Source organism: Hydra vulgaris, chromosome 04, assembly GCF_038396675.1.
Source record: "Hydra vulgaris chromosome 04, alternate assembly HydraT2T_AEP".
NCBI classification, from domain to species: domain Eukaryota; kingdom Metazoa; phylum Cnidaria; class Hydrozoa; order Anthoathecata; family Hydridae; genus Hydra; species Hydra vulgaris.
Genome location: NC_088923.1, coordinates 41,392,501 through 41,409,776, shown reverse-complemented (window position 1 = coordinate 41,409,776; position 17,276 = coordinate 41,392,501). Strand labels below are relative to the sequence as shown.

Genomic DNA, 17,276 nt, shown 5'->3' with positions numbered 1-17,276 from the left:
TTTTAAATCAATTGCAAAACTGCATATATTATACAAAATTATGTATACATTATAAAAAAAAAGCTATGCATATATTATACAAAATTATGAATATATTATAAAAAATTATGCATATTATACAAAACTGCATATACTTTAAAAAATTATGTTTTTACTGCTTTCTATAAAACGTTTTTTATTACTTTTAATTAATTATTACTAACAGAGAAAAAAACGTTTTGTTGCGAAAATTAATTATTGTCTGTAGAGTCTCGAATAACGTACCACGTAATTTCTAAAGGTGGAATTTCAACCATGATTTCAACTTCCCACCCTTTATCCAGTATATATGATTGAGGATTTTCATCTTTCTCCGAAATAATGGCCATCTATAAATCACATTTTAGACAATGTACTTTAAACAATATGAATATGTTTAGTTAAAAGTAGTTTTCTACAGAACGGAAAACGTTCTGTAGAAAAGTTTTATTTTTTATTACATTAAAAAAAAAGTTGAATCCGTTCGAGAAAGTTTTTCTACAGGAAAGGTAGAAAGAAGAATAAAACAATCACGTGAATATGCGCAGTTTAAATTTTAAATTTTCTAAAGCAAAACTACGAAAGCTCACGTGATTATTTTTCCTTATCTTTCCCTTTCCTCTAAAAAAAAAGAAGGACAAGTGGGATTTCACCTTTCAACTTGAAACATTGATAACGGTAAAGAGGTGGATTTGAAAAATTTTGAACAAAAAAAGTAACAAAAATTTAGTAAATAATTTTGAATTACCTCGTTTATCCCAGTATAATATAATGGTAAAGTAAGAAGCATTGACTGAGTCTCTGTAGTTGGATTAAAAACCATCACTAAACCTTTGTCTTTAAGTCGATAATTCACATGCATATAGGAGTCAATTGATTGCATATCAGGTCGCCTAACGCGGACGATGTCGCTTGTAATAATATCACGATATTTCTTGTAAAACGAAACCCATTTTGTAACCATAGCTTTTGTTTCATCTGTATCATATATTCTGTAACCACGATAGCATGCCGCTACACCAGCGCCTAGATACTGAGCTAATCCAAACTGATAAGCTACTATATTCTGGTTCAAAGGCTCAAAAGCAGCTTCAGCTCCTCCGCCATGGTAATCAACAAGTGGGAGAAACATCCACCCTGCAGTTGGAATATAATTGTATATTCTGTCAAACAAACTTTGGCGACTGATACTTAAATCTACCCAACGTGGAAGAGAATACTGTTCTTCATTGTAACCAAGACCTGAAAAAATATATAAGAAATAGAAATATTTAGTAATACTTGTTGAATTTTTAGAATTGTTACAGTTTATGTATTATATATAATGTATATATAAAACATTTATATGCAACTATTTTAATTAATTTTGCATTGCATAAATATATATATATATATATATATATATATATATATATATATATATATATATATATATATATATATATATATATATATATATATATATATATATATATATATATATATATATATATATTAGGGTGGTCCTTATTTTCGAAAGTTCATATTTTTTCAAAATTATTTGTAATTTTGTTCAGTTACACCAAAACATTAAAAATACAAAATTTCAGCTCAATCCGATAATATTAACATGTGCCGCATTGGCCTTAAAGTTTTATGCATCTGACTGTCTAACATGCTATGACGATGCTATGCGCAACTAACCACCAAGTGCATTCTGAATTCGCTACAAGCGCAACTACAAGTCTCTACAAGTCAATTTTGTTTTTACATATTATTTGTTCAATGCTACATTCGTTTTAGTTTCGTACATGAAGTGCATAACAAAAGACGTGCTACATAAGTAATTGATAAAAGTGCTAAAATGTCCACTTTTTGGAAAAATATTTATCTAGTTGGAGTGATGAAAAATCAAATCTGCGGTAGTAAATTACCATGTAAACGAGATGGTTTGAGTGTACTTTTTTATAACATAAGAGTGGTAAATTTAAATCTTAATGACAGCAGTGCTTTAGTTATTGATGAAGTGGTCGTTTTTTGGAAAAAAGCAAGAATCCCAGTTCAAAACCGTTCAAACTGTATTTCGAAATTAAAATCTTTGTACAATAATGTCAGAAATTTAGAAAAATCTAAAAATAGAGATACTGAACGGCAGAGAGAAAAAGAAAATGATTTTAAAGAAGATTTAGACAACCTTTTTGATATTGCCACCTTAAATGCGTTAAATGAGATTAAAATCGCCAAAGATGGAGAATTTTTAATTAAGCAAAGGGAGAAAGGTAGAGTAGGTTGTATGTTGGGAGTAGATATCAAATTATTACGTAAGGAAAAGCAAAAAGAAGAACGCACAGCTGCAGAGTTGAAAAGAAAAGAAGATTTGTTGGAAAATTCTAGTTGTTCGATTGCATATTTTGAAATGGAAGATAAAGAAAACGAAGATTCACAGAAAAAAGTGATAAATCAAGACAACAGTGAAGATGACACATATTTAATATCGGAATCTGAACAGGGTCCATCTTCAAACAAGTGAGGATGAAAGACGTTAATGACACCTCGCCTGGCCGCTGCCATGGACAAATGTAAAGTGAGTGACAGGGATGCAATGCATATTATTTCTGCCGTCCTAGAAGCTCCTAATATAGATATCACCGAGTTTGTTCTCAATAGATCGTCTATCAAAAGAAATAGAGATTTTGCGGAAAATAAAATATTCATCAATAAAATCGGTAGGAAATGATGCAAATTTTATTGAAGTGCATTGGGATTCCAAATTATTGCCTGATATCACAAAAAATGAGAAAATTGATCGGCTTCTTGTGATCGCGGTTGGTTTAGATTTTGAACAATTATTAGGAGTACCTAGAATTGAACCATCAGGAGAATCGGAAGTTTGCTCTGCTGTGTTCCATATCACTGATGAATGGAATTTAACCAAAAAAATTCAAGCCTTTTGTTTTGATACTACAGCATCAAACACTGGACGTATAAAAGGAGCTGCAGTTCTGCTTCAACAAAGGGATATTTTGTGGCTTCCATGCCGACACCATATATTTGAGGTCGTTTTGGCTGGTGTATTCACGAGGATAAAAGCAATTGTAGCATCTGGCCCTGAAATTGCACAGGACAAAATATCATTTCAACCTTAAAATTTACAAATGATATTGCAGAAAGAGGAGTGAAGTTGATTGAGGATTACAATGAAAAAATGACGAAAAATGAGCATCAAAAACAATTTTTGATACAGGTATGTATAAACAAATTTATTTTTTTGTTATTTTTTTCTTGAACACATTCTATAGGCTAGGTTTAGAAAACACATTCAATATTATTTTTATTTTATTCAGGTTGTTCAGGAGTACCGGAGAGAGTTCCCAGTCGCCACAAAAGGAGGCTTACTTTAATCCAAAATATGTATCTGAAGTGGATGTATCATTTCACCAAATAAAAAATATAGTATTAGGATAAACTATATCTTTATTTTACGTTTTCATTTTAATTAGTATGTTTTTATACTAAAATTTAAAAAAAAATGCATAATTTTATGTTTACAGTCGAGCGTACATTGTCGTTCTTATAGGTAACTGCCTTACATTGAATCTCACAACTTCAGCGTCGATGGGGCACGTGTTAATATTAACCGATTGAGCTGAAATTTGGTATATTTTCATGTCTTATATAAAGGTACATTCTGGCAAATAATTTCAGAACAATTCGAAAAATTTTTTTTTCCTTATAAATAAGGACCACCCTAATATATGTATACATATATATATATATATATATATATATATATATATATATATATATATATATATATATATATATATATATATATATATATATATATATGATGTGAAATTATTAGTAACACACACACACACATATATATATATATATATGTATATATATATATATATATATATATATATATATGATGTAAAAGTATTTATAACTCATATACTTATGATTATGTAAAATTATTTAATTATAAGACATTTATTTAAAAACTAAAAAAAAAATCAAATATCAATTCCAGATGTGTTTTATTCAATTAACTTAAAGATTAAAGCTAAACAATTTAGAAAACTTAAAAATACACGAGACAAAGATTTTGTTACTCAAAACGAAAATTCTACTTTGAAAGCTGCAAAAAATCAAACAGGTTTAGCAATGTTTTTATCAACCCTGATTTATCAACCCTGATTTAACAACCCTTATTTAAACAAGAATGAATTTAACCAAAATGTTTAAAAAAATACTAAACCTTTGTTTTATTAATAGGGAAAACGTAATAAATGAGTTGTTAAAATCGATAAACAGAAATCATTTGTAAATTTTTTTTTTTTTTTTTTTTTTTTTTGTTAATTCACCTCCCCAAGGCCCAGAAGGCCACTACAGACGAGGAGGTTACTTAATTGTGGTTATAACCCTCTCTCAACTCTACAACTCCGAAACACGAACCTTGACGAACAAGGCCGCTGCGCGGAGAAACAAGTTGAGCGCGGTACTACCAGGGACGTGGTGGGGATCGAACTCGGAACCTCTCGCTTATGTAGCGAGCGCTCTACCACTACACCACTACCGCATTTTAAAAATGTGAAAAAAAGTAAAATCTAAAAAAGTAAGTTATAAAAATTCAGCTTAAAACAAATTTCAATAATAATATCAGAATTTTTTAAAAAATTTTCCTGTTAATTTTTTCAATGCAAGAAATATTGGCAATAAATTTCATAAATTTTATTTTATGTCAAGTAAGGACCAATGAAGTCAACTTTTTGAGATCTGAATTTAACTGGAAGATGAATTTAGGCCACATGTGTACCCCAAATTTACCTGGGAAACAAAATCTGACTTTAAAACCGAATTTAACTAAAAACCAAATTAGGATTAGATCAGAAGTAGATGATAATATTTTAGGTTAATCATCTAACCCAAAGGATTAACTATGGACTGACAATCACAAAAAACACATTGCTAGAATTATCAATGCAACAAATACTAAAGCATACTTTAATTAAGATAACATCAAATTAATTTAATAAAGTCTTAAAAATGTCATAAAATAATTCACAAGGAAAATTCTTAACGTTATTACTTAAAGCTATCATAGCCGCTTAATGTTTTGGTTTGGATTTTCTTGAGAGAATCTAAAACCAAAACATCAAAACCAAAACATCAAGCTATAATAACTTGAAGTATTAAAACTTTTTTTAACAAAATTCATGTAAAATATGATATGTTTTAAAATTATGCATAACTTGTTTGGTACAAATAAAAGTTTGGTTTTAGAAATTAACAATAATAATTATACATGTCAGGGTTAGGTTTAGGGTCATTCTTATAAGATATGCAAGAAACAGGGTTAACTTAAGATTTGCAAATGATGTTTTTCTCAAAAAGTTGTTAACCTCTGGTCTGCTTTTTTAAGCAAACTCTGTCATTAATGTAGTACAAACATGTCGAAATCAAACAATTGATGATAATGGATGCTATGATCTGTTATTTCATTTTAATTAATGTAATGGTGTTTAATAATGTGAGCAACTAATCTATACTATTCCTTTATAAAAACCACAATCAGCAACTTGAGTAAACAGAAATTTAATCATGTTACTTCTGACACAAAGAGTAAAAAAAAGCATTGATAAAGGCCAAAATAAGAACATTGTCAATTAAAATTTGCTTTTATAACGCAGTTCAAGAGAAACAATTCTTTAAAAACTTTCCCAAAGACTTAAAAAAAACTTGTAGAGTAAATCAGCATTCTAAAGCCCTAAAAATGTTGAGAGCAATAGTTAACCACACATCCACTAAAAGCTTTTTTACACCAACTCATGCCCTATCACATTTTATTGTAACAATTTTATACATATTAAAATCATTTGTTGTTACTTTTATAAGAAATTATAAAAAATATTAAAAAAATAATAATAAGATCTTGTGTAAGAGATTTTATTAGAAAATATATCAAGATGATAATAGGAAGTAGAAATACATGAAGAATTGAAGAATTATTTGAAAACAACTCCATCTTAAAAGTAATAAAAAAATTTTGAATTCTGTTTAGAACCAAGATGTTCACAGAGGCATATACCTAAAACTAGGAGGAAATAACTAGGTTAAATACAGGCAAGATTTGAAAAGAAATTATTAAGTGATGAGGAGTGGGTGAAATATGTTCAAAAAGCAGCCATGGAGCAGTGGTTAGAGTTCTGGCTCAGAACCAAGAGGTTTGTGGTTTGACGATCACTCTAGCCCAATATTCAACATTGGTAAAGAAGGTGTGAACTTCTTTGTTAAATACTCCTTTGTGGTGCTCTGGGATAAGACCAATACATCTTCCAGAAAATTCTTAATAACTCCCTCCTCAAAATAAAAAAAAATTAAAAAAAAAAAATTGGTCAACAGAAAGAGCAATTGCAACCCCAATTTTTGCGGAAGTAATGAGTCGTGATCGTTTTCGCCAATTATGGTATTCTTGGCATTTTTCCAACAATTCAAACGATCAAAATGAAAGAGACCGGCTTAAAAAAATTTCTTACCCAAATTTGAAAATGTTTATAAGCCGCAACGAGAATTATCATTAGACAAAAGTATTATGCCGTGGCGAGGTCGATTATCATTCAAAGTGTACAACGCATCTAAAATCCACAAATATGGGCTGCTCATATGAATGGTCTGTGAAGCAAAGAGTGGATATATTTGCAATTTCAAAATATATGTGATGGCAGTCGTCTTCAAGAGACAGTTCTGCAACTTTTGCAGCCATACAAAAACTTGTGGCACCATGTCTACATGGACAATTACTATAATAGTGTTGAAACAAGCGATGTCTTGTTGCAACACAAATTTCGAAGCTGTGGTACGATACGCAAGAATAGAGACTCTCCTGAATGCCTAAAAAATGCAAATTTAATAAAAGGGAATCCATGTTCCGTTGCCGAAAAGACACTCTATTGCATAGCTGGCAATCAAAAAGACCCGTAAGAATGATAACAATTCATTCCGCAAGTATTGTCGAAAGCGCAAATGTTGACTGAAATACCATGCAGAAAATTTGGAAGCCGATATGTGTTGTCGATTACAATAAGTATATGAAAGGTGTTGACCGCGCTGACTAATACTTGTCATATTACTCAATCATAAGGCGCACAAAAAAATGGACAAAGAGGACAGTCATGTTCATGGTAAATGGCGCTCTATTTAATGCATTCAGAGTATTCAAAACTTTAAATAACAACTCAAAAAAAAGTTAAAAAAACTTTCTACTTGATGTTGCCAAAGATTGGATAAGTGGTAAAGCTATTGATAATTCGGATGATCCAGTACCAAGTACGTCTGCATCTACACTCACAAGAAGTGATTTACCACACAGACTATTGGATGTCAAAAAACATAAAATTGTGAAAATAGTTACAATTGGTGGCCTAAAAAAGCACCCTCAAAAACAATGCCGGGTCTGTGCTACACATAAAAAAAAAAGTTTAACGTGCTTTATGTGCGAGTTTTGCAAAGTGCCTCTTCATAAAGGAGAATGTTTTTTTAAGTACCACACAGTACAAAAATATTAGTTTAAAATAAGTTAATTAGTTTTAAAAACAATTTTCAGAAATTAATTACTTTATATAAATTGTAAATATTTTTAAACAATATATTATATTATATTATTATAAAAAATTGTTGCAGTTTTATTAATTTTTATTAAAATATGTTTTTGCATACATCAGTTCATCTATTTTATGAACCGCATATTAGATTTCAAACGCGTAGTTTTAAGCGAATTTTTGCCCGCTACGCACACCTGTTTAATCTATTTCGCTACCCGCTTATAATGTGTTAATGTTAAAAAAAAGTTTAAAATATATACAGTTCTAAATTCATAACTTGCTTCTTAATTATTACCATTTTTTTTAGAATAAGTATTAAATAAGTAAATTAAATTTCTTTTTAACTACCTGTTCGACTACCACCTTGATACCAATAGTCATCAGGCTGATTGATATAAATGTTCCTCCTACGTAGCTCCTTAAAAAATTCCCCTTGTAAAAATGTTTGTTTGTACACAGAATCCTCATAACCTATATGATGCAGATGATTTTTTGATGCACATGCATTACTAAAAATATGAACTAAATTAAATCAAAATAATAGTAATAATTGAGAAATGAAGCGCACAACAAACATTATGATTTATAATACAAAATTAAATAGATTAGTGTGAATTTCAAATGAGACAATTTTAAAGAAAATTTATTGTGTAACTTTTTTATTGAAGCAACATATTGTACAACTTTTTTTTGTTGAAACAACATATTTGTGTAACTATACATATCAGGTTGTTTATAGAATTGGTATAGAATCTGCAAACATGCGTAACTACACACAATAGCAGATTCTATACCAATTAAGAGATCTGTAATGTGGTCACACAAATCGTATTTTGAAGCATTTCTGAATAAAATTTTTAAAAATAACTTTTATTCTTTACATTTTTTGTAAAATAAATTTTATAAGACTTCTTATACTTCAAAAATGTTCTGATAATATGTTGCTTTATAAAAGGAAGGATATCTATTCTTTCAAATTTACATTAAAATATTTTTTAAAATATTAAGTAAAAATATTCTGCTTATGAAACCTTTTTTTTAAAAATGAAATAGTATGAAACATTTGTTACATTGTCAAAAAAAAATCAATAAACTTTATTGAAAGTTTTTGCAACCAACAACTCTTTCCTTAATTTGACTAAAACAAAGATATTTTAGAATACTTACCACAATTTCATTAGCTTTTAAAATATTAGCATTCGAATCATCACCATTAGAGTCAAGGTAAATTCATTGAATTGAAAGTTAGTTAATTAACATTAGAGTTAATCAATTCACATTAAAAACGAATCCAAGAATAAATAGAAGGAATTTTAAAAAGCAGTTTTGGCTCATAACTACAGATTTTAGTTTTCGAAAGTTTTTCAAAAAATTTAGTTTTCGAATGTCCTTCAAAAATTATTGCTGGCTAGTATTTATAGATTTTAGACCGTCAAACATTTCTTGTTTTATTTCAGCATTCATAATTGCTAATAAAATTTTTTCAAGTGGACCACCATCCATGTTTTTGTTTTGTCTTGTGATGCAGCAACAGAAATAGAACTAGATGCAGAAATAGAAGTCTTTTCCATTTAACAAGGAATTCTTCTTCATTAATGTCATTATGGTCATGACCCATAAAATGTATTTGTAAATCCGAAAATTGTGTTTATCATTCAAAAGTATTGATGGAGTAAGAATGGGGCATATAGTACACTAAGCTGTTCAAACCATGTAATGATTTCTTGGATCACTCTGTCAAGAGACAAAAAGATTTTTTCTCAGTTCATTTACATGTGACAATGCAGCATCATATGATTTTTCCCCTCCCTTTCTGTTTCTTTTTTCTACGTTGATGATCCATGATTATGCTCAGATGATCAAATATTTTTTTACTTTTCATAAACAACTGCTTTGTTAGCTAATTGATATCTTTTATTTGTTAAAAATAACTTTAAAGCTTCTAGTTTGATATCACATTGTTGTTTTTTTAATTCTTTTGTTTGAAAGTAGATCTGTGTATCATTTATTTCGTGAAGGACTGACTCCCACAATCTGAGAAAGCACAAAAAACCAAAATAATTGCAATGCAACTAACAGCATTAACTTTACAAGTTATTTTCTCCACAGCATTTAAGATTTTGGGGTAATTCTTTTTCAAAACACTAACTGCATCTCCCTTTGCACTCCATTGTGTTTTCATTATGCATTTGACACTCTTATTTGTGACGTAAGGCAAAACATCTTAGTGATGATTCAAGGAAAAGAAAAATGTGAACAACTGCACCATATTTCTAAACATTGTAATAGAATACACAGCATGCACACCTGCTAAATTTAGTGAATGGTTTGTACATGCAGCAAATTCTTCTTTGCCATTGATTTCTTTAACATGCTTTTTGAACACCTAATAATACCTGTTCAATGACTTTTCTTTCAACTTTTTCACCTAAAATTTCAATAAACTAATTTTGAATGGTAGGTGATAAGTAAGATAAAGAATTTTTTCCCAGTTTGATTCTTCAATCACATTAAAATTATTTTCTTTTATCAAATACAATACAAATACGCCAATTAGCCTATAACTACCTAATACAAATTCAAATATGTATTTGACGCTAAGCCTGCTGTTTGCATAACACTACTTAGATGGTCTATGTCCATATAACACTATGTGGCTTTTAGTACATCCTTTTTTGTGTTCGAGGTTGATTTTTAAAATGGAATATTTTTTTGGCATCAATGGTTTCAATTTTTGTTTACTAGCAAAACAAAAAATTTTGGTTACCCATTTTTATTTTCAGCAGCTACTGTATTCAAGTAACACGAAATTATTTGTGTAAAAAACAGAATTGCAAACTACCAAAAGCATTTCCTGTGTAAAATACAATGCACTAATTGTATTGCTTGCAACCTTATTATTTGTGAATTAGTTTTATATATATATATATATATATATATATATATATACATACACACACATATATATATATAATGTGACATATGTATATATACATACGTCAGTATTACATTTATAATATATAAAATACTATAAAAGGTGATTATGCACCTGATTCCACCAACAGCTGTAAAAAATCAGTGTATGAACAGTGATATTTTAAAATCTAGTACAAGTAACAATCCGCTATGCACTTCAGTGTCAAAAAAAAGGTCAAAGAGAAATATACTTTGGGTAGAAAAAAAACTTGGGTTTAAAGGCGCGTCATTATTTTTGGATTACTTTTTATCTAAACTGACAACCTTATGATTTTTTCAAGTATTTTTTTGATAATAATTTTATGGACTTCATTTGTCAATAAACTAACTTGTTCTGAATTCAGCTTTTGATGTTACAGACATAAAAGCATTTATTGGCATCTTACAGTCTTAGGAAGTGACTGCCCCAGGTTAAAAATAAGACTTTTTGCAAACCTGGTTCCGGCAAAATTTAGCTGATTTAGCAGGGGTTGGTAACCGGGGCTAAAAAAAAATTATAATACTTTACATATTATAATTTTATTTAATATTAAATACTGGCATATATTTATACACTTTTAAACTCTAATTTACTTCCAACAAGATTGCAAAAAACCACTATTAAGTTATGAGTTACTTTAAAATAGAGAATAAGTTAAAATACTAGGAAACAGTTAACTGAAGACTTAAAAAGTTGTAAGTTGTATAAAAAAAGAAAAACATGAAGATGAGTAAGAGTTTTTTTGATGTGCAAGGAATACAGTGAAAGAATGCAAATTATTAAATAAGAAGCCAAGCAAGAATGAGTTTTGGCTTATCATAATAGAGATGATAGCTCGTTTGAGCATTGATCATGATAGTATTTGTAGTAAAAAGAAAAAAATGCATCTTACAACAAGGGAGAGTGGCTCGAGCTTGGCAAATAAAGCAGGTCTAATTACATTTACAATATGCTTTTAGACTTTGTCTGAGAGTAATAGGGTTGTTATTCATCAATATAGGAATGCCAACAACATTGCAATATTTTTTTGCAGTAAATGAGTTTTGTTGTCTAACAAAAATTGTCAATTTTAAGTCTAGAAGCCACTGTAAGCTTTAGGCTGTTACAGAAGAGAGATCAGATTAAAAATCAGCTGCTTGTTCAAAGCAAGATTTTTTGTCAAGACAAGAGTATAAAGTTGAGTCGTCAGCAAATAAAGCCACTTAAGATGTAAAATTTTCATGAAGATCGTTATTATAGATAAGAAACAATACAGGAGCAAAGATAAAACCTTGTGGTACCCTTAAAGTTACTTGAAATAAAGAAGAGTAGGCCTTCAAGAATTACTTTAATACTGGGGCGATTCCATGTGAAAACATCCAGGGAATGCAACCCTCAGTCTCAGATTCTGCTGATTTTTACACCACTCAAAGATTTTAATAAGTTATGAAAATTTCCCAAATTCTAATTCCAAATGGTTTCCATCCCAAGATTTCCACCCATCCTTTTATTTCCATCCCAAGATTCCCACCCATCCTTTTATTTCCATCCCAAGATTCCCACCCATCCTTTTATTTCCATCCCAAGATTCCCACCCATCCTTTTATTTCCATCCCAAGATTCCCACCCATCCTTTTATTTCCATCCCACATTGTGTTAAGCAATTAGAGTAACTTGACAATAATGAAACTGAAAGCTTTGACCATATTAAATTGTTCCTTTAGTTTTTTTGACTTGCTTTTACTGTTTTCTTGGTAACTTTATAAATTCTGATCCTAAATTTCAAAAATTTAATAAAATTTTAATATTGGTGAGTTAAATTAAAAAATGCAGATGTATTGGCTCTTTTTTTCTTTCTTAAGTTAAATTTTTTTTTTAATTTTCTTGATTTAGTTAGAATTATGTGAATTTAATTTAGTTAGAATTATATGAATTGGATTTTGGCCTTTCCTAAAACAGAAATAAAAAACATTGTCAAATGTATATCATTAGTAAATAACTTTAATGAGGAAATTAGAATCATAATCTAACTTTTTTTATTTAATCTTTGTATTGACCAGCGGCCAACATTTGGATGAGACAATTATTGGTAAAAAACATCAATATTTAATAAAGTTGTTTATCGTCACTTTCTGCATTTCATTATTTTATCACTTTCCACATTATATATGCTACAATGTGTTTTATATGATGGAGCATTATTAATTTAATTGAATTTTTATTTTATTTCTATAAGTGAGTTTATATTTTCTAATTTTTATGACCTGAATGGTCTCAGAAATTAGAAAATAAATAAAAATCATTTTTTCTTATTAGTTTTGAGTTCATAACAAATAAAATCAGGGATGCGGATTCCCAAAAGGAACTATATCTCTATTTTTTCCTGGTCTATGGCTTTATATCTTTATTTTTCCTGGTTCCTGGTGTCCAAAATCTCTAAACATGTTAGTTGACTTATGATCTGCAAAGGAAAAAAAATGCATAAGGTTTAATAACTTAGAAGTTATTGTTTTTAAGCCTGGAGTCCTTGCTGGCATTTTACCTAAAGACTCCGGATTCAAAAACTAAAAGTTTTTTTCCCATTAGTAGTGCATAAGCTTTTTTATATTTTTAGAGCTCCTGAATACTAAAAACTAGGAGGTAACTACTAAACTAAAGGTTTTTGTGACTTTCAAACCAGAGTCCTTTTTGGGACTCCGCATCCCTGAACAAAATTCAATAAACAAGGGTGGGTGGAAAAATTTTTCAAAAATTATTAAACATCAACTGTTGTATATTAAGCACTTAAGAGCACCACCTTTTGTTTCCTTTCATTTTTCATAATTCCTGTTTTTTAAGTAATAAATTTAAGTAAATTTGACCATGTTTTTTATTCTTATTAAGAAAAGACCACTCTCCAATTCTTTGTATTAATTCTAACTAATCTATTTAGGACAACATAATAAAAAAAAAAATTGAGCTTCATTGGCATTTTTGTAACTAAACTTGCCCCAGTAAAATTGCAATAAAGATCAAAATCACAGGTGTTATGTTTATTTTTAAATATTTTAAGTTGTTTATTGGATTCCTTGCTCAAAATAAGTGTACACAATTTCAGCTTTCCATTGCACACAGAACAGAAACAATGACAAAAACCATTTTTCAAAATGGTGGATTTTTGTTGGTTCAAGGCAAAGTTTGAAGAGTCATATTTTTGAAACCATTTGGAATTAGATGATAAAATTTTGGAAATATCTATAACTTTTAAAATCTTTGAGTGGTGTAAAAATTAGCAAAATATTAATAACAGAGTGAAGACTAATCTTAGGATAGTTAGAGAGGTCAAAGTGTTTTCTAGAGTTTTGAAATATTGGAACCACTTATTTAGCACTTTTTAAAGGTTTAGCGTGAATTAGAGATTAAATGTTAAACTTACTTTAGTCAACGACAATGTTGAAGACTAATGAAAAGTTCCTAGAACCTAACATCTGAGATAAGATACAAGATTTAGTAAACTGAGAATAAAAGAGCTTAGCATCGGACAGGACCTTTTTATATCTGCTTCTTGGAACAATAAAAGGACATTTGTTCTTAAGAGAGATGTTCTTGTAAAAAAGATGAAAAAAATGATTAATGTTTAATCAAGATGGCGAAATGTGGAGTAAAATGAGGCTTGACTTAAAATTGAAGAGAAGGAATAAAAGCTTCCAAACCTTTATTCCAGAAAGAACAAAAGCTTTGGAGATGCGCTTTATGCATACATAATATGGATATAAACATATATGTTTGCTATTTATTTAGAAGCTAACATACAATATCCTTTCATATTTATATAAACTTTAGTATTTATACGGTTTAGTATTTGCCGAAAGAGAAGTTGATCAGATGGATGTGTGGTGTTATTCTAGCAAGACATGAAAAAGAGACATAATCTTAGACAGATCAGAATAAAACGTCTCGAACAACGTTTGTTATAAAAGAGAGAGAGGTAGCAGCTTTAGGAGAAAATGGTAGTGGTAGAAGTAAGAAAACTTGAAGAGTGCCTTACATATTGTATAAATGAGCTTTAGTTATAAAAATAAAATGCTCTAGATTGTTTATATTAAAGAAACAGCATAAAAGAGGAAGGCTAAACCCTGATGATGATGATCATGATCATCATGATGATGGTAATGATTATGATGATCATGTTGATCATGTTGATCATTATGATGTTTATATATGCATTTAAATACAAAATATAATATGAATTTCGAATAAAAAAAATTAGGATGTATAAATATTTATGCAGTCCCGGTTACAAACCCGGCCCTGGCTATATTTTATCAAACCCAGCTCCAGTCAAATATTAACCCCGGTTGCTTACTATACAGTATACACACTACAGTTAAACTAGAAATTAGTATTGTAATATCCTTTGCTACATTCAAACATATTACTTCCTAAGCTTGTACTTACAAGATAAATCTTGTAACATAGAAAATAAATCTTGTAACATAGAAAATAAATCTTGTAACATAGAAAATAAATCTTGTAACATAGAGAAACTATTCATATCTGCAGCAGTAATATCATAGAATCCTGCTAAAAAATTTGGTGAAGATGTTTTGTTTGCATAAGGTATATTTAAAAACTTTACACCATTTGAAAAACTACATTAGATATATTCACTATACACCATTTCAATTAAATTTAAAATTTGTGACTCATTACACAATATCTTGAAAAAGGCTGTTGTTAAATATGAAATCAAGTATATACTCTATTTATTTCTGATATAGTCCATTTTACATAATTTCTTTTTCAAAAAAAAAAAGTTATACCTATGTAAGTGTTATTCATTGTTTTATTCATTTTGTTGCCTATCTTGCATTAGGAGCATCCAAAAACTTTTATAATCATGTTTAATTAAACACAGAATAATGTGTTTACCTGCAGAGCCACTTAATAAATTTCATATAAACTTTTTTTCAAAATTTCAATTTTTTAGATCTTCAGGGACTGCATCATTGTCTGAAGTTTCTAAAAAATTATTTAAAACAATTGAGTTAAAGTCTTCTCTCTAATCAGTGGATCACGGCTTGAGCAAACTTTTTTGTAAGCTGTACCTTGGCTCTTTAAAATTTTCATTTTATGCATTTTTTTCTTTTTTTTTTTGCTATTTCTGAGGTCAGATATCTTTTTATTCTTCATCTGAATCATCAAAACATCTTATAATCATTTTATAATCAACTTAAACATCTTATAATCAACTTCATCATCAAAACATCTTATAATAATGTTTTCATCTGAAGCAGAAATTGATTTGGAATGCTTTTGTTAAGTTATTACCAGTAGATGTAGTTCATTCAAGCTTTTTTCCAGAAAGTAAAATATCTTAAGGCTCAAAATAGAAATCAGCTGTCTTGAACAAAATTTTTGATAGTGGCAGTATTTATTTTAGTTTGAATTACATAGCATTAGCATAACTAATTATGCTAATTCAAACAAAAGATTTTCAACTATTCTATAATTACTAATCATTTAATGAAAAAAAAAAACTTAGAGAGTAATATGGCATTGTTGAATAACATTAAGAATAATAATGCTAATTTTGAATTTTATTCTTTTTCTTTTTAATATATACAATTGTAGACATGTAAACACTTTTACATTGATGTTTGTTGAATATAGTTTGAATCGGGTAGTTGATATTGGTCTGACACAACTTTGTACGGACAAAAATGATGGTGGTCTTGTGTTGGCACCTGAGTTCAATCCAACGTTGGCATCAGGACAGGGTACTCTGTTCTGATGCCAGAAGTCAGAAGTAAATAGCAAAATGCTCAACAAACAAAACTAAATAGCTGTAAATAAAGAAGTAATGTCTGTAAATAGTTATATATGTTCAATAAACATCAAGTTAAAGCATTTACATATCTACGATTGTATAAAAAAAAAAAATAAGATTTAGCATCATTATGACAAAATGTTATTTTAATAATGCAATATTACCCCCCCCCCCCCGTGTTTACCCCTCAATCATGGTACCTTTCCATTTTTCATAATGGCTGATTTTTGATTGCTAGTTTTATAATTTTGACAGTTTGATAAAAGTACTAATGAGTTATTTGTAATTTTGACATTCTTTACAAAAGTAAAGAATGTCCTCTCAATTTTTTTTAAACCATTAAAATTACAATGGGATACCCTTTCCAAAAGCAGTACAATGCCCTACAAAAATCTTTTGTTAAATACATTTATTTCAAAAATGTTTTGAAATAAATGTATTTAAATTAGGCCCCAAATTCAAAAATGTGTGATTTTATCTTATGATTTTTAGACTTAAGAAGAGTTTTCCTCAGTTTTTTTCATTTTTTTTATTTGAAAGTTTTACCTATATTTCCCTAATATAAAAAGAAACTTAGGATACAGTTGTCTCATTGCCTTTTAGTTTAAAAACCACAAAATCCCAATAATGACTTTCCAAGTGTTAGCTTAGACAATGACCATAACACAGAAACTACAAATATTTAGAAAAAAATTTACAGACTTCTTTTATATTATATCAGCATTACTATATAAAAAATTGCGCCTGATTGAAGGACTTCACCTTTAAGCATTGTCTGGTTTTCTTAGAAAATGGCTATGAAATCTTCTTCAACCTGTTTCACCCACATCCTATCAAAATGAACACAGAGCAACTTTCCATTCAGAGAATTTATAATTTTTGTCTGAGCTTGTCTCTTATTATTTCAATTTTCCTGAACCTCTTTCTG

The 17,276-nt window shown here is 29.0% G+C and overlaps 1 protein-coding gene across 1 annotated transcript in view; it reads right to left on the bottom strand.

Moving 5' to 3' along the window:
- Positions 1–17,276, bottom strand: part of LOC100200249 (uncharacterized) — a 24,911-nt gene continuing 7,635 nt past the window's right edge. Inside the window, exons 3-5 of the mRNA XM_065796371.1 lie at positions 7,953–8,113; positions 767–1,260; positions 1–368 (exon numbers count right to left, since the gene is read on the bottom strand). Of these exons, the coding sequence (XP_065652443.1) occupies positions 231–368; positions 767–1,260; positions 7,953–8,113 (793 nt within the window). The 3' untranslated portion in view covers positions 1–230. The remainder of the gene's footprint in view (positions 369–766; positions 1,261–7,952; positions 8,114–17,276) is intronic.